The sequence below is a fragment of the Cloeon dipterum genome, chromosome 4 (genome assembly GCF_949628265.1).
Source record: "Cloeon dipterum chromosome 4, ieCloDipt1.1, whole genome shotgun sequence".
NCBI lineage: Eukaryota > Metazoa > Arthropoda > Insecta > Ephemeroptera > Baetidae > Cloeon > Cloeon dipterum.
The window spans coordinates 4,259,113-4,284,429 of NC_088789.1; the positions used below are offsets into that span (position 1 = coordinate 4,259,113).

The window sequence follows — 25,317 nt, forward strand, 5'->3', positions numbered from 1 at the left end:
GTGTAGTGAAACTTAAAATTGAATTTTATTTTATCATGGTAAAAAAGTTGAAAGAAAACTTTTATATCATTCAAAGTATAGGCAACGCGTCATACAAGCACGACAAGTGTGTTGCATAGCTTACAATTAGAACACGCAAAGCACTGCTATCATGCGGCAGACGTCTCAATTTCGCGTTCTTTTACGGTTGCAGTGGCGAAAAGTTTGCAGCGCCAGTCACAAGTAACAGTGGCGCTGCGCACCATGCGAGTGCTCGCGTAAACACAAGAGCAATTTAAAAATGGCGGAGTACTCATATGGGTTTGCGAAGTTCTAGAGCGCAACTCGCGTTCGCAAATACGCTGTTATTTACATCGAACGCCGTATAAGGATATGTGTTTACAGCTCTGATAGGTCCTTGATGTTCACACCCAGCGCCAAGGACCTGTGGAAGACCTACAACGTAAGTAATCTCAGTACTGACACAGCGTCCCGCCTTAACACACTCACTCACACACACACTCGGTGCCTGTCTGGTTCCTCAGCAGTTCCCACAGCCGACTCCGTTACTGACGCGGATCAAGCAGGACTGCTATGAATACCCCGAGTGCTCGCAGCAGGACTTCTTCGCGCACCAACCCGGCGAGAACAACAACCTCCATGCAGCAGGGCCGCCCGACTCGGTGGCGGCTCGCCGCGAAGCCAACCGGCTGCAGCAGAGGCGCCGCTTAGCAAACGAGTCGCCCGAGAAGCGAGCCGCGAGACTGGAGGCCCAACGCATCCAGCAGCACCTGCGGCTGGCCAGCGAGAGCCCTGAGCAGCGGGCGTCCCGCCTGCAGGCGCTGCGGGAACGCCAGCGCTACCGCCTGGCGCACGAGACCCCCGATCAGCGGGCGTCGCGTCTCACCGCCCTCCGGGAGCGACAGCGCATCCGGCTGGCCTCAGAGACGCCGGACCAGCGGGCCAAGCGCCTCGAGGCCCTCAGGTCTGCTCGCCCCCATTGCCCCCACCTCTTGCTGGGCAGCAAATTTGGTCAGAGGGTGGTTCCGGAGGGTTGCCAGGGTGATTTTCGCCTGTCATGGAACACAGGGGTGGTTTGCTCCATTTAGATCGGGCAAAATGGTTCAAAATTGACTCCGTTTCCAGTAATGGAATTTCATTTTAAGGATTCCGTTCAAGTCATTTTAATTTTATTATGTTAAAGGCTGTTTACGCATTGGTCACACTTCTTACTTAACTGAAATGTTTAAATTTTAAAAATTCGAGTTTAATCAATTATGTTGAATCCTCAATTAAACTCATTTTACTTTCCCAATGAAAATATGAATGACAACCTACTCTTAGGGGCCCTATTGGGTGTGATCTAAGACTGGTTCCCATTAGGGGCCTCTCAGAACAATCTCTTTGGCTTCCATCCGGCCAAAAACTCAGGTTTTGTGGTACCAAAACATTGATTCTGGCATTGGAAATTAAAAAAAAGGAGAGAAAAACACACTTTGGCAGTTCGAAAGATTAACTAACCAAGAAGCCTGAGTTGCACTGAGTCGAGTCTCCTTATTTGTTTTATGGTCTTTTCGACTAATTGTCTGAATGTCTGCTGACCCTCAGGGAGAGGCAGCGCTTCAGGTTGGCTAATGAGACACCTGAGGAGAGAGCTAAGCGTCTTGAGGCTTTGAGGTGACTGAAATATCGATTTGCCAGTGAAAAGTTTTGTTCTGCCTGTTTCTGGTTTCGTTAGCATCTGGGCAGCAAAGTTGTTCCCTTTGCGCAGAAAAGTTTGTTTTTCCATGTTATTTGCCGCCAAGTCATTCGTGTTTTAATTTTCAAAATATTATTGGCTATCAGAGTTGAACTGATCCCAGTAACTGTGGATAATATTTGTCTGCTGGCCCTCAGGGACAGGCAGCGCTACCGGTTGGCCCACGAGTCGGGCCAGCAGAGGGCCGCCAGACTGGCTGGCCTCTGGGAAAGACAGAGATCAAGGCTCGCCACTGAAACCCCTGACCAGAGGGCCAAGCGTCTCGAGGCTTTGAGGTTATTATTGATTCTTTTTTCCACGGTTTTTCACTCCCTTCCAATCGGGGCTTGCACGAAACATTTACTATGCAATTTTGCTGCCCAGGGTTTTCTAGTTAATTAAATAATTTCACATTACAAAAAGATTAAATATTTATTTCCAACGTTCGTTCAGATCCCCTGGTTTGCCTCAGGTTTCTTGAAGCAGGTTGAACTCTAGAGAAATTCAGGCCTTAAAAAGACCGCAACATTTACACAGATTACGATTTACCACACCTTTTTTTGCTTCATATTCCCGAAAACCATCAAACCTGCTTAAAGGTTCATAAATTGAAGAATTTTACACACCCTGCACTTTCCTTGCGTTAACAAGCTGTCTCTAAACGACGTATCTTTTCAGAATCCGGCAGCGGCAGAGAATCGCCAATGAGAGCGCAGAGCAACGTGCCATGCGTCTGGCCGACCTGCGGCACCGGCAGCGCATCCGCCTTGCCAACGAGTCGCCGGAGAAACGCGCCTCCCGCCTCGAGGCCCTGCGGCTTCGACAGCAGCAGCGGCTGGCAAGTGAATCGCCCGAGCAGCGAGCCGCGCGACTCATGGCGGCCCGGATCCGCCAGCAGCAGCGGCTCGCCAACGAGTCCAAGGAGGAGCGGGCGGCCAGGTTTGCGGGCATCAAACGCCGCCGCAGGATGAGCTGCAGCACGCAAAGTTCGGCTTGTCCCTCGCTCTCGGTGTACGTGCCGCGCAAGCCGTTGCCCCCGCTGCTGCGTTCGCCACCCCCTGCGCCACCGCCCACGCCATTTCACACGCCGCCCTCGCCAAACCACGCAGCTAAGCAAGCGTTTAGAAGAACAGGTTAGTCTTTAACCTCAGCCTAATTTTCTAGCATAACAAAGTGGTGGGTCATATTTATTTGTATTGGTATAAATTCTATGATGCAATTTGATAAATTTTCACTCACGGTGAGGCAGAAAATATGATTGAAATAATTAAATTATTTTCCCGGTGAAGAGCTGTTATTAACAAGCTTTTTTTTTGTTTTTCCTGATTTGCTCTCTAGCCTCTACCCCTCCCTCTCACGCCTACCTCACTCACGCAAACTAATCTACGTTGTACCTTTTGGCTCCGCTTCTGACTCAACTGCTCGCTCATCAAGGATAAAATTGCAAGTAGTATTAAGATGATTACAGGGATTTGTAGACGACAAGGAAAAGTGAATTAATGTAATAAAATGTACCCCATAGTATTTAAAATAAATGTTACCATCTTTTACATTCTATGTAAACTAAAAATATTTGGAGCAGAGCCTGCTGTACTGCCAAAAGACCCATAAAAGTTAAATTAAATGTTAAATTTGGTAACCAAACGTTATTAAGTACATTCACAACTAATTAGGTGAAACAGGAGCAGAAGTTATTCTCATTTTATGGATCCTCTTGATCATACTGATAAATTCATAGCTTGATTCAAAACTATGGCCTCTAACTCAAAGTATGAACCAATTTATCTTATATTTTTATCCAAGCGTAGATGAAGAAGTCTTCTACAAATCCCCATGATTTTCTATTCCTAAATAAGAAATAGTTATGCAACGTGTTTTGCGTGTCCAACTCAAGTTGTTAAACAAGTATCCTCTCTAACTTGCTTTGAGCGTGCAACTACTGAGAGTTAATCCCACGTGGTATTGCAACAGAGTTTAGAATGACCTTTAAGTGAACATGACGTGTTCATGGACAGTTAAAAGGACAAGAGGACTTCTCAACATCTCGCGACACTCGATATGAGCACATTTTCAATTCTTAGGAGCAAATTATTTTTGGTTTCAATTAAACCCTGAATTTTTGAAATTTCTTTACCAAATATGCCGCTCCTCCTGTAGAAATAAATGAAAATAAAAACTTCAGTTCTTTGTGCGCAATAGAGCTGTGAAAGATTTACCTAGCATTTAAAAGCAAAATTGTTCACGTTTGAACAACTCTGGTCTTTTAATTGGGCCAGAGATTCTTAAGAAATTGTATTTTGGTGACTGATGACTCACTGTTGTGACTTCTTCCTCCTTGAATCTCCTTATTATTTATTACAAAAAAAAAAAAAAAAATCAATATCACTCATTTTAACCATTAAATTTTTCCAGTTAATGTCGAAGGAAGTGACTACTGGTGGGAGAGCCACTTTTTGGTGCCGCAACAGCCCCCAGCGCAGCAACAGCAGCCAGCATTCCCGTGGGACTATGTTTGTGATTCCGTGTTTGCTCCTTACGTGAGACGCCATCCAATCGCGCCCCCGCTTCCGACGCCTCCTCCGCCGCCCCACAGCCCTTTCCAGCAGCATCCGCAGCAGCAACAGCAGCAGCACCCGCCTCCTCAGCAGCAGCCTCCGCCACCACCACAACAGCAGCCACCACCGCAGCAGCAGCAGCAACCCCTGGAGACACAGCCCAAGATGGAAAATCCATGATCGGTGATGGCATCGCGCGGAGCACCCCGATTGGAGAGTGAATGGAAGGAAACAATAATGTCTCTAGTCAAGCGCGGAATATAAAGTAACCGAAAAATTTGTTGTTTACACATTAATACATTAGGGAATCTCGCAAAAAGTTACAATGTGCTTACCATCTGGACTGTATTCGAAGGGAAAATGCCATTAACTATTATTATTATTACACAATTATACACGGTTATGATTATATAATAACCAAGTTACTAACTAATGATAATGAGAATGTAAAGAGTACTAAACATAATGGTTTATGTCGTTAGATAAGGTGATGTGATCACTCAAATGGCCATCATATCAATATGTCTTGTATTTTATAGAAATAATAATGTCATAGACAGTATAAAAATCAACTCTTCACTTTTATTTACTTCTGTTCCTAATTTGACAATGAATTAACTGAGTGGATGACGCCCCAGTGTCGAATCAGCTGCCAGTCTTGAGCCTGAGCTCCGAAGGTTGTCATTAGGGGTGTTAAGTCACTGGCAGATTTGCCAGTTTGCAGCATTTTCATCACTGTTCTTGAAATGCTAAAAATCAAACGGTCAATTTTAAATTTTTTTAAATAATTCTCCAATCTTACTTAAGCCATTCTTCTTTAAGTGCCACAAAATGGCAATGAAGTGCCATTGGCGTCAGGAAGTCATTCTGAAGCGCTTTATCCATTTTTGTCAAAAGAGTTGGCCCTGTAGAAAGGATTAGGAAAACAAAATGATCAGTGAAAATTTTCACTCACATCTTGCAGGTGGTTTTGGAGCTTTGACGCTGAACTTAAGACTCTGCCCGTTTGATTTCACATTTTGATCGCCTTTTGTAATTTCAATCAACACAGCACTAGAAGGCAGAGGAGATGGCAATCGCACAGAACTTGACACTCCAAGAAGAGTGCATGAGGATGAGGAAAAGTAGGTTGAACTCCAGAATTCAGGCTGGAATAATGCTCGCGTGACAATGCACTGGAAATCGTCGAATTTTCGAAAACGAATTTTCATTCAGTCAAAGTTTAATTAACTTTAAATCTTAGCATTACCTTGAAGCATTGAATCACAGCGTGGGCCAAGGATGGCCAGTCGCATTGGATGATCAGCTGATGTCCAACAAGCAGAAAATTAGCAGCTAGCAAAAACTGGTTCCTACCCATCAGCAAGTACAATTCTGAGATTCCTCCTGGTATGGTCGGTCCTGGAAGCTGGATTTTAAGGCACATCTTCAGGCTCAAATCAATGAGTGCTACCAATGATAGGATAAGTGGATGAACCACTCGCTTCCAGCTCTTGAACACCCCTGTGCTCAGCAGATTCTGAGTTGACAGTGATGCTGGCAGAGGTGGGCACTAGGACGAATCCTTCTTCGGTTTCGACTCCTGCGCCAAAGTGCCCGACGTCGCGCAGAAAAGGAGGCAAAATCAGCTTTTCCTGAAGCCTGCTGGCACCGGCCTTCAAAAGCCAAACAAACCAGCAGTGTAAACTGCACACCAGTGATATTAATTTAAAACTCAAGCAGCACAGACAATTGGATTATTTACTGATAAAACACTTGAGGTTCGCCAGTCAGCTCAGCCAGTGATCTTGCAGTCTTATTACTGCACTTTGTCTCTTCCAATTTAGAGCCGGCATTCAATCGCATGGCTCTCTGTGGACAAGCTTCCTGCTCCTTCTCATGCACCTGATACAGTTTAATGTAACAATTTCACTATATGGCGAAGTTTCAAGCAATCACCTTCCAAGCTAAATTTTGTAATTCAGTTATGATTGTCTGCAAGTGTTTCACAAGAAATGGCCATGATTGCAAGAGCATAAGTGCGTCCACTGCCAACACACAAATACTGAAATTTCTCTGGAAGCCTCTGCCTTGTGCATCTTTAACACTGAAGGCCATGGACAGCACATGCCCTCTGTCACAGTCACCAAAGAAAATTGGTTTTTCTGGCTCATCTTTTGACACCTGAAATGTCCAGCATAATTATTGACTACCGTTTTTAGTTAAAACGCATCACCTTTGATGTCTCACAGCTCAAGGACCGAAGGCACGCTTGATTGGCCAAACTACACACACTAGGTACAATTGAGTTTTGGCCACTCAGATAGCTGGTTCTGTTTTCATGGTCGCTACTTAGGTAGCCAGAAATTTTAGCATCCAATGATCTGCATGCCTTAAGTAAAAAATTTAATTATTACACATTATATCAAATTCGTATTAAAAATGGCAGTTTAAATTTCAAAACACGCATTTTAAGGACAAAATTATAGTGACTATCTATTTCATTACCTCGCAAGAAGGGACAACTCCTGGGCTAGTTCTCAATAGCTCTAAATTTCCATAGAATTTCCGCACTTTTGCATTTTCTCCTTGCTAATATGAAAATATGATTAGATTTTTAACATTGTTATGAAATTTAATTTCTTTTAAACTATCAGTTTTTTCAATGGGTTCGTTGGAAAATTCAGTTTATATGTGTAATTATTTTTCTCAAGAAAAAAATATTGTGGAAATGACCTGCAATGTTTCAGGATCAAAAGGGGCTGACGAGTGGAAGGTTTGCGTGCAGAACAAAACCTTTGGCCCGTGGACCTCACAAAAATGGTTAATTGTGATGACAGCATTCATTTCAAGCACCTCATTTCTTGTCTGAAATTGTGCGTCTAACACAGCTACAACTGGCTACAACTACAGCTGGTGACCAAGGTCCCGTGATAGTGTTGTGATCAACAAAACAAAATCCTCTGATCACCTCTGATTCGCTGAATGGATGATAGCATCACAGCTATTGGTTCCGTCCGAGAAGTAGGCTTGGCAAGCTCCACAACATACGCGCATGACGTCACCGACCCAGCCAGGTTTGTGTTGTGTTGCTTGTGTTTTGGAGGTTTCGGAAAAGAAAGCCAAGTAGCGCGTGTTCGTGCTTATGCCGCAACTTTCGTCCGAGATTTGTCTTATTCCTGTGCAGAAAAAAACGGATTTATCATTGCTACTTGCTCCTTCTGCTAATTCAGCAGGATAATTTCCATTTTGGAAAGGTTTCCTTGAAGAAAGAGGTTTGAAGACAGAGTTGAAATCAATCAAATTGAGAATAAGCTATAGCTGATTCCTTTCGCTTTCAGGGCATGAACAACGGCTGCAGTACTGGGGAGGAGGACTCTCGAGGGCCTTCAAATCAGTTTTGCTGCCTGATCGACGAGGGAGAACGATGCAATAAGGTGGCCGGAAACGCTTCCTACAGCAAGCGAATCCAGAAAATAGTAGCCCAGAGACGGTTAAGGCTACACATTGACGACACTGTGAGTAATTTTCGTAAAATTAATAAATCAAATGGTTAATTTTGTTTTTACTTTTTCGCAGGCCCGGCACAATTATATTTGTGAATTCCACAAAACGATGATCCAGTGTGCGAGAACAAAGCGGCGGCGCAAAGACTCTGAAGAAGATTCAAATGGAACCGACTCTGAAGTACCTGAAGTTGACCTGTCCCAATTGCAGGTTAACACTCTCCGCAGATATAAGCGTCACTTCAAACTGCAGTCCAGACCGGCCCCGAGCAAATCGCAGCTCGCAGAAGTAAGTAGAATGGAAATCAGTTGAACATTATTTCATCTTTACGCTTCTTTTACAGATCCTAATGAATCACTTCAAGTCCATTTCGGTACCGGAAAAAGAGGTCACTACGTTTTTCATTTACACAGTTAAATCTAATGGAAACAAACTCGACCAAAAGAACGGACTCTCATCTGAACCTGTGTGACTCGCAAAGGGAGAAAATAAGTGAACCTTAATTTTAAACGGACTTCTTGACTTATCCTGTTGAAATATAGGCCAAATTTCATTTTGTAGCTTTACTGTGTTACTTGCATTACCGCCTGCAAAGTAAACATGCCTCACTGTTTTTATAGAAATTGTGGATGCGAAATCAGCTTTATGTTATGAATCTTTGCGCACCCTAATGCGTGCCCAGGTTTTTATAACTTGGAATCACACCCAGTGTTTGTCAACCCAGCAATTATTGTTCTTTATTTACTTTGTTGCTATTTTAATCCTATTTGACTCGTCAAAGGCAGTGCATTTGAGACCAAATTAATTTTGAAATATTTCTGACCTTTTGCTAATGCACCACCCATGATTAAATTGATGACAAATGAATAGAAAATATGAATAAATAATATAGGAAGTAATCAAAAATTCAAAAAAGGTTTTGTTTTCATGGTAAATAAGATAGGAAAATTATTTATTTAAAGCCCCTGCTCAGCACTTCCTGTGGGTGATGAGCTTACTGGATCTTAATAACATCACTGAGCGGATAACACGGGAACTGAGTAGCAGCAAAGGAGCTTGGGCTCATCTTTTCGCCTTCCCGTACTGAGGTCATTTTTTGAAACGCCAGAAATTTGTCCTTAAAGCCGATGGAACGATGCGGAAACCAGCAAAACGTGGTGAATCGGCGCCGGTGCATCTCCCAGTCCGTTGAGCTATTTAACCATTTCAAGTCACTCAAATATAACCACCTTTCTGCAATCCCTGTCATTAGGCAGCCAGTATTAGATCCCCTTACAGCTCAAATATCTCCTAGTTGCTTTTACTCTCCTTAGAATGCCTGAACAATGTGGGCCAATTCGTGGGTTATTACTATTCATTTGATGATCGCAAATTAAGATGAGCCAGTGGAGTGGCCAAAATGTAGGCTTTGGTTTTGGCCACTCCACTGGCTCATCTTAATTTGCGATCATCAAATGAATAGTAATAACCCACGAATTGGCCCACATTGTTCAGGCATTCTAAGGAGAGTAAAGTTTACGTTACATTTTCGTAAAGCCGAAACGATAATCTTTCTTTAAATTTAAGAAAAACGGAATGTCTACTGTGCGAGAATGGTTTACTTGATTTTTCTTCACATACATTTCACTATTAGCTAGCCATCCAAAAATAATTAGCCACACAAGAATAGAGGTATTCAGCTTACCTTTAATACAAAGATAAAACCTGATTGTGTATTTATTTATTAATCTTAAAATAATTTATATTACGTTTCCCCTATTAAAAATTAAAATTAATGTGAAGAAAATTTTGATAGCAATGAGGACCAAGATATCACATTGATTTAAAAAATTTATTCATTCAGTACAACATAAATTAGCAGAAGTGTGATCTTTGAGCTTTGAATTACATCAACAATTGGTCTTAATTCCCTACTTAATTTAGCTTTAAATTAAACTGAAAGTTTTGCTAATCTGAGAGAATTTGAACCTCATTTTCATCGTCTGACAGAGCTGTAGAAAAAAATAATTATAAACAAAACGTACTTAATAATATTTAGCTACTTACAAATTTCCTCAACTTTTGGCTTTGCTTCAACTTCCATCACTTGTTCAGCAGTGTCCGTCGCCAAAACTGACGAGTTTTTCAGCTCTACAGTTCCAGAGCCGATGACTTCAACTTCATCACAACTACTTTCATCTTCATGGCTAGCTTCCATAGTTTCAACAGGAAGCTTGTGTTTAATGGGAAGGCAAATTTTTGGGGTGCCATGAGAGGTGATAGTTCCTTGCCGGACACACTCCACAAATCCCCTCTCTGTATTACTTCCTCTAAAAATTAGGAAATTATTTAAGGATTGTGAAAAATTACTTCAGATAAATAATTGTACCTCAGTTCTGAGTCTTTAGCCAGAGTCTCCTTAATCAGAGCGACCACACTCACAGCTCTTTTGAGGGCCTTGTTGGCGCACTGCCTCACAATTGTTGGGCCTGACTGGGTGCTGCCACTCAGGTGCACCCCGCACAATTCTTTGTACCCATTCACTCCCAGTGTGAACTCTGCCTCCGCCACTCGTTCCTCTAATTCAGAAGGGTCAACTACTATGTTTTTCCTAAATTCACATTTTTTTGCAATTAACTGAAAATAAATTGTCAGTTTAATTTACCCTTTATTAAATATGGCAAAAGACACACAAATTGGCGTGTGTTTGATTCCAAGGGGAATTGGCTCCTTTACTGCTGCCTCATAAATTATAAGTCCCTCGCTGGTCAGTTCCACATCAGGTCGGCGGAAATGTGAAAGAGCGGCTAGCGCAGCCACCGAGGCGCAGTCAATGAGGTTTCCCTCGTGGTTCAGAATGTTCAAATCTAGCCGAATGCACCACACCTGGAAATAAATTATTTCAACATTGCAGTGCCAGCAGCAATAATCTCTAAAAGCTAAAACCTTTTCTTCTGCCACGATGCAGAGGGACTCCAAATCAATGCATTTAGAGTCCTTGATGCACTTTTCTAGCAGCCTATTCAGTTGGATGGAAGAGATCGACTGCCTGCCCGTCTCAAAATGGGGAGCACCCATCGGCGAGAGACCTACATTGATGAGCAACAGCCCTTCGTTGGGTCTCGTCGCCTTTGGTTGCTGGATTTCGCAAGAGACCTGGCCCAGCACCCTGCGTGCCGATTTGTCAGAAATGTCAATACACGTTTTTAAAACAAATCCAACCTTGTTTGCCCCATGGAGACTTCGCAACATCCATAGTCTTTGCCAAATCTGATGCTGAGGTCCCGATAGTCAAACATTCCTCTACCATCGAGACGCTGAATTAAAAGTTCAGTTTAATCTGTCCTGAGTAAACGCAATATTATTGAATCTTACCCTGCTTTCGGATATCGCTTCTAACAAGAAGGCCTTCTCGCAATTTGAAATAATGGGTTCTTTCATTTTTATGAATCAAGGCAAATCTGGCAAATCTAGATAAATGAAGAGAGCTGCAGACCTGGAATTTATAAAATGATTTAATTATTGAAACATAATTTATTTAATTAAATTGGATGATAAACAAACAGCTGATCTGTTAGAAAAATGTGTAAAGTAATTAATAAAAATAAACCGATACAAAATATTTACGAACCAGCTTTTATCAATTTATGATTAACAGATGAAATTTGTTGTTGTTGAAGGAGCAAGGAGCTAACACATGTCATGTGGTCGGCGTTTTCACAGTGCCGGGCTCGAGAGTACGGCCACCTGTGGGCGAAAGTGTGCACTTCGTGACAAGCAAGAAACAAGAGCCGATGTGATGTGCACTGCACACAGAGCACTGAACCGACCTGCCTGATGTTTGTAAACTCGTGCTGCTGTTTCTGCTTGATTCTTGCGTGTTTGTCAGGGTGCCTTTGGGATGCGGTGACCCGGGCTTGAAGCCATGCAGAGCCTCGCGTTCGAGGCGGCTGAGGTAAGCTTTGCTGGGGTCTGGTATGGGCCCCTGCCCGTCCCGGTCCCACTCAAAATGTGGTGTTTCCAGAGCTACGGGTACTCGCAGTATTACCACGCCTCGCCAGGCTCTTCAGGGGATTCCTCCTCGGGCTCGAACGAAAGTTGCTCGTCCCCGCAGCGGCCGACCCTTCTGAACTCGGTAGACGAGCGCCTTTTCCAGCTCTGCAGGGAGGAGGGCACGACCAAAAAGGTTCGTACTCGCTGCACGTAACACCTCTAATGCAGAATTCACCTGGCCCTCGCAGTCCAACGTGACCGCTTTTCGCGGTCACGTAAGTACCGATTCGCCAGCTTTTGCCCTCATTCGAGGTTAAGGCCCGATGAATTTCAAATAGATTGTTTTTTTAATTTTTAATGATTTTTTTTCGTTTTACACATGAAATCACAAATACATTCAAAGTTTAAGCTTGGTTTGTTGTTTTTGTTTACAACTCGAGACTACGCTTGAAAAATCGCCTCTGCTTTACTCACCACGACGCTTAAGAGATCTCTCTAAATGAAAATTCATTGAGATAAAAATTGATGGAAAATAATTGCAGTCTTATTTCATCTTCAGGATTTACTATTTATGCATAGGAAAATTTAAATATTTATTCAGATTAACCACGTGCACACGTGCAGGTTTCCCTATAAAAGAGAATAATAGATTATTGAATAGTCTAATGTATGGATCTGATAATTAATTTTAATTGTTATAATTGGTTGTTGATCTGCACTTTATTAGTAATTCCTTGAGTTTGGCTTAATTATGAAGCGTTAATTATTTTGGAAAGTGCCTCCTTTGTGTTAAGACTAAGTTTTAAGTCAAATATTTTATTTCTCTCTGAAATATATTTAAATTTAACTTTACCCAAGGTTAAAAGGACACGATTAAGCAGAAGATATGATAAAATTGTTATTTACCTTACCTGTAGCTGATGCAAACAAAACATTTTTCTGCAGCCATGCCCGTCTCGGCTGTTAAAGAAGCTAGTAGCGCGGGAGGGATTGGGCACTTTGTTGGTGCGGCTTTTCCCTGGCGACCAGGGCTATAAGGTGTCCATCAAGGATGCCAGCGGCCGCAATTCAGCCTACCCTTCAGGCGAAACCAAGGTGTCACCCACGATCGTGTCAACTTATGACGAGGATGAGCTGCTGCCATACATAGACCGAGAGGAGTTGCCCCCGGCCATTGCAGATCTGCTTGAGGACAGTTCAGTGCCTTTGTTCTACGCAGGCTGCGTCGTGGCTGAGATAATGGACATGAGGCACTGCCCAGCGGGACACGCCCGATTTGTTCTTTTGAAGCCTACTGATCAGGTTATTGTGGCCCATCCCTGTGCCAAATTTTTCTCTTCAACATTTAATTCGTAGAGCTTGCTGTGTGATATCAACCAGCTGACAAGCGAGGGCAACTGGACTGCGCAGGAGAAGATGGAGATCGAGAGCCAGTTGATATTGGCCACTCAGGGTCCCCTTTGTCTTGATCCATCTCCTTCAGTGGCTGTTCGAAATGCTAGAGCTCATTACCAAGGCCTTGATCTTAGTTCGCCACCACTGCGAAGACTCGTTCGAAAATACTCTCAGGTATGTTGTGTTCTCTTATGCACAGTAACATGATTCTAATGAGCTTGATGCAGACTGCGATAAATAAGCGAAGAAGGTTGAGTCAGTATCTGAATTCATGCAGCACACCCTTATTGCGTCACTTGGAGAAGCGGCCTCGAAACAGACCAACGCAGCCTGTCAAATTGCCCCCACAGGTTAGTTGTTATTATCCTGATCATTCCAGGGTAGGACTAAATCATTGCTGAAAAGCGTGTGTTTCAAACACCTCTTTGAGTATCAATACCATCATTAATTTGGAAGAAGAAACTTGATTTTAAACTACTGCGCTCATGTAAAGAAAAGTAGAGATTTGGAGCCGACTATTCTGTTCACCCCAGCGCTCTTTGTGGTTGAATATATTTATTGAAAATTCACAATTCACAGAAATTAGGCATTTTACTTGTGTAAACCAGAGTCCAAAGTTAGGCTAGTAAAAACTTGTGTTTCTTAATTGCAACCCTGGTTTTTGTCACGTCAAGATTTGGATTTTGCAGAAAAACCCTGGATTCAGCAGATTTTGATTAAAAGAAAAGTTTTTCTCTTAAATTTTATTTCTGAAAGACGTGTAAACCAACCAGACTCTGCATGGGGCTTAAAGGTTTTTGGACTTCATATGCAAACTACACTGATCTTCCTTTAAATCAGCCACTTTTCTCTTCCAGATGTCCAATGGTTATGTCGCGCCACCAGACCCAGCAGAAGTGCTTCGCCTGGCAGATAAAATATTGGAAGGGCCTCCCCAGTCCAGCGAATGTCTGCCACAACTGGTTGAAGAATATATTCTCCAGACAGAAAGAGCTCAAGGCAGAGTTTATCACATAAAACTGAGTTTGCTGCAGAGACCGTCGACAACGGAATATTTTGGAGAGCTGTATGTCGATCGCGATTTCAAAGAGGGTCAGAAAAATGGAGCGTCATGCAGGTCAGCCCTAGATTATTGCCTGCCAATTGAAGCACTCACCAGTTTTTTATTGCAGATTTTCTTTGGGAACACAGTGGCACGCCAAAAAGTATATAGACCAATTTTGTGAAATTTTCACTGAGGAAGGGAGAAAATTAGTAACTATCACTCACATTGTGCCGGGAATGCCTCCCACTGTGACTAATACATGGGAAAAGAAGGAAGAAGAGAATAAATTAGAGGAAATGGCAATAAACCCGCTTGCCATGCACAAACCTTCTGCGTTGAGTAATCCTATTCTAGGGGTAAATACTGTCAAGTATATATTTGCTTCAACCATTAGTTTCCATTTAAAAAGGTGCCTCTATCACTGGTGCAACAGCAGCAAGCACTTCAACAACAACAGCAGCCGCCGCCGCCGCCAATAGTCCGAGTTCAAACGAGTCCAACGAAACCTGTGTCTCCCACTAGGCACAACAACGCAACCAGTGCTGCCATAAGTGCTTTGGCCACAAGTCTGATGAATTCTGCGCAGCAGTTTCAACAACAGGCAGCAGGTAAAACAGTCTTGTTTAGAGACGAGCGTTTGTTTACATTACTCTGATTGCCGAATAATTGTGAGACATACCACATAGTGGATTAGTATTGAAAAGTCGGGCTGACAACGGCCAGTTAGGTAGCTTGGTGGGATTTTGCCTGGCCTAAATTAAAAAAATCCTTCTAAATTGAAAGTAAATGTTTGAAAATGCCAATAATGGAACCTTATTTTATTTCAGCGGCAAATGCAGTGCCACAACAAATCGCCCAAAAGGGCCGCAGGCCCAGCAATACCCTGCTTACTGCCCGGTTGAATGCACCGGTGCAGCAGATCACCCCTCAAGCATCTCCTCAACAAAGTCTGCTCTCTCCTCAACCAGCGCGAATGTCAGCGTTGACTTCGCAACTAAATGCTCCTCCGGTGATCGCCCCTGCTCAGCCTTTTGTTAACTTTTCTTATGCGGTGCCTAACAAAATGGTTGCCACCCTACGCCCTGCCTTCACTCAGAACAGCCCGCAGCACAGACAGATGTCGCCTCAACAAACTCAGCAAATCAGCCAACCACTAACGCCTCAGCAACAACAATCTCCTCAAGTTCAAGTACAGCAGGAATCCAACCTGGGCATGGCCATGCCTGGGCTCTCTGCGCTCTTAGCAGGTAAATTGCTCGGTTTGTACAGCTCTCCATACTGTTATCAAATTTTTTCCTTAAAAACAATATCAATTTTATTGTCTTGAAATTACTAGCGAAACAGTGCCAATGAAAATTAAATTGAACTAGAGGTGCTAGATGCATAATTTGAGGCGGCTAGCTGTCTTGCTGAGGCCGAATTTTAGCCTGGTGGCTGAGCAAATTCAAATTCAAATTTTGCTTTATTCATTAAGTCGGAATATTTACAATGACTTTTGAATAGTTGTCAAGATCAAATTAAAAATACATCATCACATTTTTGCAGCATTTTTGCTGGCATGGCTGACAGTTTTAAATAGATGAATAAAAAGAAAGAAATACACACGCGCAGGTTAATCTTTAAGTTTAAAAAAGCGAAAGACTGCTATACGCGGAAAATTAATTCTGGATGATTTAGAATCCTCTGCAGCTAATATTGTGATTGCGAATTTTGTTTTGGAGGTAAAGTACTACTTATGAGGTCTGTGGGTCAGAAGCAGCAGCTGTTCAGTGCGATAACGTTTTATTTAATTTTTCCTGGTAGAATTTTCACAAATAGCTAACCTTGCTGAATTATTTTTCTGCCCAGAGTGGAGCCATAACGTTAATTAAATTTTAAAAGTGAAGTTTGATGGTGTCAAAGACCAATTAGCCACATGTATAGATTTAACCGTTTTTACTACATAATGAAATAAAATTTAATTAGTAGTTGTGGGCAGTTAATTTGTGACATCTGATTGTGAGCCAGGAAAAGTCAATTCTCTAGCATCTACAATTGATTCCTATTGCCAGGATGGTAAGGCAAAATGAAACATTCAGCACTGGGTTTCCTTTCAAAATTATTTTATGAAAATATGAAAGCCTGAAAATTGCGTGGAGAGCGCTAAAACTTCTATAAATATTATAAAATTGTGCGTATAAAATTCGTCTTTGACTTTAAATCGATCCTCGTGCCAATTCAGGTACCCCATCTGCTGATAATCCGATGCCTAGTTCCACAAACAACACATCAGTGCTTCTTGAGAAACTCACAAGCCCAACTGTTGTTCCTGCTTACGTGGGACCTGCGCCCACTCCTCCGTCGCCAGTGGCTACCTCTCAAAGTCCTAAGCCAATCACCCCATCACCTATGTCAAGTCCCTCAACCCTTTCGGTGTCATCAGTGTCAAACTTAAATTTGCACCTAGCCAGTCTGCAGGAAGCTATGGCGCGCGTTCCAGCTTTTCAGAATGTTCAGGTGAGTTTGCAAATCTACTCAATCAAAAACAGAAGTTGATCGCTCTTGTTTAATGGCAGGAGACTGAAATTATGGATGCATGGGAATTTGTGAGTTCTTGATTTCCTCTTTTGTTTGGCTTTTTTGAAATGATTGCTTAATCTGATATTTGGAAGCAGGTCGAATAATATGGTTTCCTTGCTTGCAGGTTTCCATACCAGGATTGCCAAATCCCATATCTCTCTCCCTTAATGTTTCTCAAAATGCTGTGCAACCTTCTGGTGTGATTGTCCCCACCTTGCCAATAGCAAACACGGCCACGCTGACCTCTCCCTCAGTGGTAGCGCCGGCTCCCTCTCCCCAGCCCATCACTACCCAACTCGGCACCTTGAATGTCAGCCCTGCCAACCATACCATGCTGCTAACAGCCAACACAATGGCTGGGACTGGTCAAGTTTTGTCTCTTCCTGTTGGTGAGTTCACTTATATACTTCATCTGACATGAATCCAATCTAATTCCATCGTGTTTCGTCTAATAGCTCAAGTTATGGCGCCAGCTGGAGTAAAGACTGCTCTAAGTCAAGGACTTAGGCCTACCAGTCCAATGGCTATCCCTCAGGTACATAATTGAAAGTTTTGATTCTAATTGGTCTTGTTAGCAAAGGGAATGTAGCCAAAAATAAGAAAATTTATTAAAAAAATCTGGAATTTAAAATATATTCACTGTCTACAGATTTCAAATTTCAAAGTTCTTAAATGCGAAAACCGGGATATAAATATTGGCTAGATTTTAAAAATTTCTTTGGTTGTCCTAGAAAAACTTGGATGTCTTTATACAAAGCGTGTAATAATATGATAGTCAACATTTTAAACGCTATTTAAATTGATAAACTAATGCTATTACTCTACCTACCTTCTTGTATTAACAGCAGTGAGCAGTTATATTGTTGTTTATTCTTGCCAAAGTCATACATTTAAGATCAGAAAATAAAAATTACAGCAGCTAAAAATTCATAGCTAATAATTTATTTTGAAGTTATTTGTCACACAAATAGTATTCCTTTGATTTAAGTTAACAGTTGTAACTGCTACATAAAATTTAGAATAAAAATCCGCTTAATGAGCTGTTAATTATTAATTTATGTCTACGAGTGAAAATCTGTGAGAAATTTGCATACCTAAAAATCGTAACTTTAATGCCATTCTGTTCACCAGTGGCTCATCTTACTAAAATTAATTAGGGTGTTTTTTACATTCTCTTATCCCATTTTTCACTCACTGTCAGCTAGAATTGGTTGATATTTTTGCTTAACGCAATTAAGCTCTCATTGCTAAATTTTTTATCTCATTTAGCTCACCCAAACCAACCCACAACCTATCCAGTTGCTGGGAGCAATACCAGGACAAGTTCAACGCAGTAGGCTCATTCAAAGGAGTCCCACAAACACTACCACTGTGAAGTTGCAGGGGCAAACCCCCCAATCAAGCTTGCAAGCTGCGCTTGGACAGCCAGTTATGGCTCTGACGCCACAGCAGCAGGTACTTGCAATCATGATACTATCTGCCTTGGTTTTGCTAACTGACTTTTTTGCATTCAGCTGCAGTTGACTTTACAAAAGCACCCTCAGCTGCAGCAGTGTTTGAACCAGAAGGTGAATGTGAAGCCCCGACGCCGCTCCAGTGCTGCTGAGCCTAAATGACCGACTGTTTGCGATACTAACAAAAAAACGTTCTTTTTACTCGTCGACAGTGCATTTGTATTTATTATTAGTTGATATTTTATTAAAACCCGCCACATTGATGAAGAAATTGGATGTTTTATTAATTTGCTGCTTAACAATTTCAACTCTTGATAGACTCCATAGACTTTTCCACCATCCCTCTCAAGGTTAGAGACCGCTTCTGTGCTTTACTAATGCACTCACTCAGACGATTTTCACTGAGCTGACAGCCACCTAAAATAAATCGTCATGATTTTTCTACAGACTATTGGCGATCTTTTAGTACCTGGTTTATGAACAGAGTACAAGCTATCTCCAGATGTTACAATTGATATCGTCCCAGAACATAAGGACTCCTCTTCCTCCGATGGGTCCGCAAGAATGGAATTCCTGTTAATGCGCAACGAAATTAATGCCTGATAATCTTTAACTATGATATCATACTCATCAAAAGTGGCGAAAGTACTGGCAAACGGGAAACATATCAGGGTCAGCGGTCTCCGCTTTTCCAACTCCACTGTTTTGTTTTTGGTGATGGCGTCAAATTTAACTTCTGGCAGAGTGACTAAAGAGGGAAACACACTGCTGAAAACCTATGTTGGTATATAAAATTTACTTCTATACCTGTACACAGAGCAGATACAAGAGCTGCTACGCAAGCGTCCAGGACGCTGCCATCATGATCAAGGCAAATGAGGTCACAGTAGAGGACCCACGCGAGCTTATCTGGCATAATGCAGAGGGACTGTAGATCCACGCACTTGGAGTTCACCAAGATATCAGCCAAGAATTGACTGCTGACTTGTGCTGTCTCTCCTGGGGGCCCACTCTTGAATTGAGGAGAGCAGAGAGGAGGTAACTCTACGTTTGGAATGACGAACCCTTCATTGGGATTCTCAGCATTAGGTACAGTCAGTTCCTAAAAAGTAATCAATTTAATTCTTCCATCTAAATAAATATGACATGATGTGCAATAAAATTTTTAGATAGATTACAATGTTTTGCTCTAGAATATTTTTAGTTTATAGAGAGAACAAGCTTTGAAATAAGAATTCCTCATAGAAAAATATCAAGCGTAACTTAATCCTTACAGCTTTAATTCCGCATATCACTACAGTGTTTCCGATCTTTACAAGAGCAGACCCATCAGCAGTGCTTATGGAACCGACGTTTATAGCTGTGGGACGAACCTCGGACAATTTTCTCCCGTCAGGCCGTATGTTTCGGGCCTAAATCCAAACAAAAACAGAATTATTTATTTATTTATAGTGTAAAGAGGTGACAAAAGGGATTTGTGTGCAACTAGATATGATTTACCAAAAAGTCCCGCATGTATTTCATGGGATGGATAGTCCTAAAGAATGATAGATAGATATTAATATTTTGGAATTAATAAGTAAATTAATTATTCTCCATACTTGATGTGGACCGACATATGTGGTTTGCGGCAAATATTATTTGCTCAACCTTTCAATATCTGGTCAATATTAAACTTTTAAGAACACAAACAGATCACAAATTGCAACTTAAGAGGTAGCGCCACGTGTGTTTGTACTGTTTGTTTATTTCGTGTTCATCCTGTTGGTGTTTGGTGTGTGACAGCCTGTGAGTGTGTGGTACGTCACTGGGCGGGGTTGCTCCAAAGCAATCTTATTGTTGAATCTGACTGGCTAGTTTGTTGTACATTACCAACCATTCGAATTTCAATGCGGTCTTCCAACAATCAAATTGTTTAAACTCCGCCCTCACCGACTGGTTTTCGTTCCTTCCGAATTTTTATCTTGATCCAAACCTAATAATAATTTAAGCTAAGACGTGGGTATGTATGTATTAAAATTTTCTATAATTTTGGTTTTTCATTGAATTTTATGTTTGACGTTATTAAGATAATTAAATTTTGGGAAAAATTAATTTAAATTTGCAATCTAACGTTCGTTGAGAATTAGTAAGGCAAAATCGCTCCTGGACCAACCGGAACAGAAATCCTCCTTCCACGGGTTTTTTGCACCAATGAAAATGAAAATCAACGAATGCACTGAACGTTAATAATGACGATTCAGCACTCAGCGCGCTTGTTGGTTTGAATTTAAAGAAGACGACCTGCGATTGGTGGTTACGCCGCACGGCGCAAACAATTTGAACTGAGCTCAGTTTACGCAAGCTAAATCACAAGCTCAAGCTGTTGAACCAAAGCAACATCAACGGGCTTCATGGCGCTTCTGTTACTTTAGAATCATTAAAAACTAAAGTAAAGGCAGCCGTAAGCCAAGCAGCTCAGATCTCAAACCATTATCCCATCGCCCTTCTCCTGGTTGGTATAATTTCTAGTGTGATAATTGTGGTATCTATATAATTTTAGTTCAAGTTATTGAAGTTATTGTTCAACAGCTCCGTTACCGCTAAAAATTTTACTCGCTGATAAAGAGAAACACGCGTTGAAAATCCAAGGTTCTCTTAAGTTTCTTTGTCCAAACACAATTTCTTCATTGTTCACTTCTATTAGGGTTAGTTTTGATAATGCTTTAATTCAAAAATACATATCTTAATTTTGTGATGTTTTATACCGGATGCCTGATGCCTGCCTTAAAATTCCATTCCTGGTTATATTTTTGCACTTTTTGTCCATGGCCAAACATAACGTGGCAAAATCTGTTGATGTAGTTGAACAAAATGATTCAATGTGCTAAAATGTTACAGATAAATTAGAAGCAAAATAGAAAGTTAACTGTACATGCTTAATTAAATTTGTGGACCTAGAACAGGAACTTTTGAATGAAAACTTGACTAATAAAATAATCTATTTTTCAGTCCAGCACCATGAGTTCCACCAATTTCTCGATTTTTCAAGATACAGAGAATCGCGATGCTATTCGCAAGGGCAGAAACCAAAAGCCGAAACCGGTGGACCAAAAGCGTCTTCCGTTAGGCATGGTAAATGAAAACACATCTTTGCGTGTGCAACAACCGCGTGGAGCTAAACAAGTACGTACACGAATCAGCAATTATTTCTCTTGGAATTCCAAGCTTAGAGGCTTGCTACCCTTGCTACTTTCGCATTCCTAACATTGCCTAAATATTCACTTTGGACGAGTAAAATATATTAAAACCATGCTAACTTTGAGATAACAAGTCAGCTGATATGAAAGTTTTATCGCGTTGCTAGCCCTTCAGTTGTGTCTAAAGTTTCTATGTGAAAGATAGAATATTAAATTATTATTTTTTTTTTAACTTCAAGAACTACTAGAATCTTAAAAACACTTTACTCAAATATATTTTAAGACGTTTTTCATCGCCTGTGGCTTGTGTTAACATAAAAGAACTACTAATGTATCCAGCAAAACTATTCTATAAAAATCAATATATTCATCCCCCTCCAGTGCTCTAGAGAATAGGTGAAATTTCGTAATTGTGGTTGTTAGGTCATGCGTAACTATAAAGAAATCTCCACTCTTGTGTTTCAGCAACGGCCTGGCTTGAAGACCAATGATGAAAATACAGTCGCTTCAAAAAAAATTAGCTCGCCACGTGCGAAAGTTTTGGCAGCATGTAAAGAAGAAAGAACAAAGAAAGAAGTATGTGCAACTCTCAAGCAGCTGGACCAAATTATTTCTAAAGATGTCACGAAGAGCAAGATTGATAGTGCAAGCGAGGCCAGAAGAAAGGTTGCAGAAGCCGCCAGGATTGAGGAAAGAAAGGTGGAAGAGGTGGCTGTCATTGCAAGAGAGATTGAAATAGTTGACCTTGAAGTTGAAGATGTCGTTACCCTGGAATTTGAAGATCCAGAGCTTATTGCCACTTCCACAAGCAAATCGGATAGCATTATTGGATCGCCCATGTCAGTTGATCGCAGCATTGTCAATTTAGATGGAAAAACTGAGCAGCAACTGGCCGAAGAACAGTTCTACCAAGTTACTGAGTACCAGCAAGACATTTACGTTTACATGATTAAAGCACAAGTATGTCTTTATCCACCAAATGTCCTTAATGTTTCTTAAATTTCGCTTATAGGATAAATTCCGGCCCAAGGCAGGCTACATGCGGAAACAGCCTGACATCACATTCACCATGCGTTCCATTTTGGTGGACTGGCTGGTCGAGGTTGCTGACGAGTACAACTTGCATTCCGAGACCCTTTTTTTGGCTGTGTCTTACATAGACAGATTCCTGAGCTACATGTCAGTTGTCAGGGGCAAACTTCAGCTAGTGGGCACAGCTGCAATGTTCATCGCATCGTAAGAACCAACTGGAAAATATCGTGCAATTACTGACCTTCTTTTTTGCTTACAGCAAATTTGAGGAGATTTACCCTCCAGATGTTAATGAGTTTGTTTACATCACTGATGACACCTATACCAAGAAGCAAGTTCTTCGCATGGAGCATTTGATTCTGAAGGTGCTTGGCTTTGAAATGGCCAACCCAACCATTCTGAGATTTGCCACCAAATTCAATTTGGCAGCAAACAGCTCTGAGTCTATCTGCCACCTAACGCAGGTAAATTCACATTTTTAACTATTGCGTTTTGCCAGAATATTTCATGGAATTAATTTTTGGGGTGTGAATGTCATATTTTATCAGTTAAAATTAGAGGTATTAGCCAGCCTGCTAATTTTGTGTTGCGTGGTCAGCCGCTGTGACTTTGGCTAAGCTGCCCCTAACCACGCCAGCTGCTGGTTAAAAAGTAGAGATGCTTGAAAAGTGCAGCAGAAAAAATAGTCTCCAGCTCCTTGGGGTCGTTAATCGCTATCAATTTAAACTTTAAAAATTGGCAGCCGCGCCAGGTTCCGCCTAAAATCACAGTTAATACAAAATGCAGATTCCTCATAATTTTTTTCTTTGTATTTTAGCTGCATGATCTTACAATTTTTCATTTCATTTCATCAATTCACACCATAAAAAATGTGTTCTTCAAAGTTTTGAATTGAATGCATCTCAGAATCAACAGCGTGGATTTAACATGGACTATTGACTGCTTTTTCCAGTACCTTTGCGAACTGAGCCTCCTGGACGGTGAAAAGTACATGAACTTCCTGCCCTCTGAAATGGCGGCCGCGGCCACTGCCCTGGCCAGACACACCTTGGGTTCTGAGGCGTGGCCAAGGGCTCTACAAGACCTCACTGGCTATAGCCTAGCACAGCTGGGCAGCTGCCTTGACCCTCTGACAATCACCTTTGCAGATGCGGCCAGTTATCCCCAACAGGCCGTCAGGGAAAAATTCAAGCTTGCAAAGTGAGTTACTTGATGCCTCTGCCGCACTGTTTGGTTGTAACATGCAATCGTTTCTCTTTGTTCCAGGTGGAACTGCGTTGGTTTGCTTACTCCTCTTGAGCCCACATTAGTCTCACTGTTGCCCAAGCCAGCTGCAGAGATCACCCCTAAGAAGGAATGTGCAAAGAATCAGTGATGAGTGGCTAGACTGAGCTACGTGATGGACCACTCTTTGCATGTATTTTGTAGGGTTTTATTTGTGACCATTCGTGTTTCATCTTAAGAACGCGTTTTAGCATTCCATAAATAATATAAGTTGTTCAGAAAGCAGCTTCAATAACAAAGTCTCATGTGTGCTTAAGTGAGCGGCTATGCAGAGTCCCAGTTCTCAACTAGCTTTTTTATTAAAATTTTTAAAAAAGGAAAATTCATTCACATGCCTAAAAGTTGATGTTTATATATATGAGAAATGGGCTTGCCGCTCATTCATCGCGCGTGAGAGACTGCTCATATTGGGGGGCATTTCTGTAGATAATATTGCCATTTGTGCCTTTATAAAAAACGGCTGCTTAGCCAATTTCAACCTAAATAATTCATGTCAATATTTCAGAATTATTGTTACAAAAGGTCTCAAAGCAATTTTCACGCCTATGAAAATAAACGCACTAATCATAAATTACCAGGATGTACTATGAAATAACCTCATCTCCCGTGGGGGCAAATAGTTTTTTAAAGTTCTTTGGATTTTCATGTCATGGTGCGTGTTACAAACAAACTCTCATGGAAACAATGACTGATGCAATGCAGGGTTCACAATTGATTTGGAAAGGGAGCGAAAGCATTGTCATAGTAAAAGGAAAGGGGGCAGGTGCAAATGGCTTATCGTTGAATGAGAGGAACTAACAAACCCTCTGAGAAAATCGCGGCTGACAACGGCGATGCAGTACAGCTGCTTTCAAACAGGGGAAGTTCGCTTGGGAATCATTTTTTCTTGCGAACGGAACTAGTAGACCTTTATTTAAATTTGAAGAAAATCGGTCGCGGTTAGCAGCTGTGGGCATACGCACGAAAACGCATATTATATGCAATACACTAAACAGTTAAAAACTCAGTAATTCCAATCTGGGAGGGAAAGTTAAATCGCATATTACCTCTATTTCTGATTTATCTGTTGCAAGGATAAGAGGCGATGGATTTATTTGATTTATTAGTGACACTTCATCCGATTCTAAGAACATAATACGCGTTTTTCAGAACATACCGATAACAATTTTTGATAAATGCGACCACTCGAGGTTGTTTCCATGTTCAATCTAATTAAAAATTAATTAATTTAAAAATTCGATAGGCGGATGATATTTTTAACAAAATGCCTCTCTGATCGAACGTCCCTCATTAGCACTCCTCATATCACATTTAAGGAGTAGTACTCAAGAAAAAGTATTCAACTGATTGCGGTATGTTCAAAATAATTAAAAACAGGCTTCATCCTCGTTGTCAAAAGAATTCGTCGTTTTTAATCCTCGACTAGGATGAAGCCTGTTTTTAATTATATTGAACATACCGCAAACAGTTGAATACTTTTTCTTGAGTACTACTCCTTGAATGTGATATGAGGCGTGCTAATGAGGGACGTTCGATGAGAGAGGCATTTTGTTGAAAATATCAACCGCCTATCGAATTTTGAAATACCTGTTCCCCTTAAGGCTCCATTCATGCTAGAGAAAATCTATTAGACATTTCA

The 25,317-nt window shown here is 41.5% G+C and overlaps 7 protein-coding genes across 12 annotated transcripts; 4 read left to right on the top strand and 3 right to left on the bottom strand.

Annotated features, from left to right (window-relative positions):
* The first annotated feature begins 241 nt into the window (after positions 1 to 241).
* On the top strand, positions 242 to 4,844 carry LOC135942853 (uncharacterized). Of its 5 annotated transcripts, none has more exons than XM_065489185.1 (6): positions 242 to 442; positions 528 to 964; positions 1,588 to 1,656; positions 1,876 to 2,013; positions 2,396 to 2,850; positions 4,130 to 4,844. In XM_065489185.1, exons 1-6 carry the CDS (start codon positions 401 to 403, stop codon positions 4,450 to 4,452), a joined length of 1,464 nt encoding a protein of 487 aa, XP_065345257.1. In that variant the 5' UTR covers positions 242 to 400; the 3' UTR covers positions 4,453 to 4,844. The 5 variants fall into 5 exon arrangements, with proteins under 5 accessions (XP_065345257.1, XP_065345256.1, XP_065345259.1 ...); XM_065489184.1 differs by having other exon boundaries at positions 243 to 442; positions 525 to 964; XM_065489187.1 differs by lacking the exon at positions 1,876 to 2,013 and having other exon boundaries at positions 243 to 442; positions 525 to 964.
* BHD (Birt-Hogg-Dube) lies at positions 4,828 to 7,170 on the bottom strand. The gene is made up of 10 exons (XM_065489183.1): positions 6,988 to 7,170; positions 6,760 to 6,843; positions 6,488 to 6,643; positions 6,211 to 6,435; positions 6,017 to 6,156; positions 5,726 to 5,958; positions 5,522 to 5,673; positions 5,228 to 5,447; positions 5,075 to 5,177; positions 4,828 to 5,021 (listed from the first exon to the last, which is right to left on the bottom strand). The coding sequence occupies exons 1-10, from the start codon at positions 7,096 to 7,098 to the stop codon at positions 4,871 to 4,873; spliced, it is 1,575 nt and encodes a 524-aa protein (XP_065345255.1). The 5' UTR covers positions 7,099 to 7,170; the 3' UTR covers positions 4,828 to 4,870.
* A 191-nt stretch (positions 7,171 to 7,361) lies between these two features.
* On the top strand, positions 7,362 to 8,673 carry Sap30 (SIN3-associated polypeptide 30). Its single transcript, XM_065489195.1, has 4 exons — positions 7,362 to 7,526; positions 7,593 to 7,769; positions 7,831 to 8,046; positions 8,102 to 8,673. The coding sequence occupies exons 2-4, from the start codon at positions 7,596 to 7,598 to the stop codon at positions 8,228 to 8,230; spliced, it is 519 nt and encodes a 172-aa protein (XP_065345267.1). The 5' UTR covers positions 7,362 to 7,526; positions 7,593 to 7,595; the 3' UTR covers positions 8,231 to 8,673.
* Positions 8,674 to 9,570: 897 nt separating this feature from the next.
* Positions 9,571 to 11,486, bottom strand: Rrp45 (exosome complex component Rrp45). The gene is made up of 8 exons (XM_065489191.1): positions 11,369 to 11,486; positions 11,113 to 11,233; positions 10,960 to 11,054; positions 10,684 to 10,906; positions 10,403 to 10,623; positions 10,127 to 10,348; positions 9,805 to 10,067; positions 9,571 to 9,749 (listed from the first exon to the last, which is right to left on the bottom strand). Exons 2-8 carry the CDS (start codon positions 11,176 to 11,178, stop codon positions 9,706 to 9,708), a joined length of 1,134 nt encoding a protein of 377 aa, XP_065345263.1. The 5' UTR covers positions 11,179 to 11,233; positions 11,369 to 11,486; the 3' UTR covers positions 9,571 to 9,705.
* A 39-nt stretch (positions 11,487 to 11,525) lies between these two features.
* LOC135942851 (transcription factor SPT20 homolog) lies at positions 11,526 to 18,454 on the top strand. 2 transcript variants are annotated; one of them, XM_065489179.1, is made up of 15 exons: positions 11,526 to 11,692; positions 11,762 to 11,923; positions 12,676 to 13,032; positions 13,087 to 13,299; positions 13,353 to 13,475; positions 13,983 to 14,242; positions 14,298 to 14,526; positions 14,580 to 14,778; positions 14,998 to 15,417; positions 16,392 to 16,666; positions 16,726 to 16,755; positions 16,854 to 17,118; positions 17,185 to 17,264; positions 17,999 to 18,184; positions 18,244 to 18,454. In XM_065489179.1, exons 1-15 carry the CDS (start codon positions 11,663 to 11,665, stop codon positions 18,343 to 18,345), a joined length of 2,931 nt encoding a protein of 976 aa, XP_065345251.1. In that variant the 5' UTR covers positions 11,526 to 11,662; the 3' UTR covers positions 18,346 to 18,454. The 2 variants fall into 2 exon arrangements, with proteins under 2 accessions (XP_065345251.1, XP_065345252.1); XM_065489180.1 differs by lacking the exon at positions 16,726 to 16,755.
* Positions 18,443 to 19,916, bottom strand: LOC135942858 (exosome complex component RRP43-like). Its single transcript, XM_065489192.1, has 7 exons — positions 19,785 to 19,916; positions 19,684 to 19,720; positions 19,458 to 19,595; positions 18,991 to 19,285; positions 18,811 to 18,931; positions 18,653 to 18,756; positions 18,443 to 18,600 (listed from the first exon to the last, which is right to left on the bottom strand). The coding sequence occupies exons 1-7, from the start codon at positions 19,799 to 19,801 to the stop codon at positions 18,488 to 18,490; spliced, it is 825 nt and encodes a 274-aa protein (XP_065345264.1). The 5' UTR covers positions 19,802 to 19,916; the 3' UTR covers positions 18,443 to 18,487.
* Positions 19,917 to 20,516: 600 nt separating this feature from the next.
* LOC135942854 (G2/mitotic-specific cyclin-A-like) lies at positions 20,517 to 24,249 on the top strand. Its single transcript, XM_065489189.1, has 7 exons — positions 20,517 to 20,677; positions 21,175 to 21,348; positions 21,828 to 22,322; positions 22,375 to 22,598; positions 22,654 to 22,858; positions 23,347 to 23,594; positions 23,661 to 24,249. The coding sequence occupies exons 2-7, from the start codon at positions 21,184 to 21,186 to the stop codon at positions 23,767 to 23,769; spliced, it is 1,446 nt and encodes a 481-aa protein (XP_065345261.1). The 5' UTR covers positions 20,517 to 20,677; positions 21,175 to 21,183; the 3' UTR covers positions 23,770 to 24,249.
* The last annotated feature ends 1,068 nt before the right edge of the window (positions 24,250 to 25,317 follow it).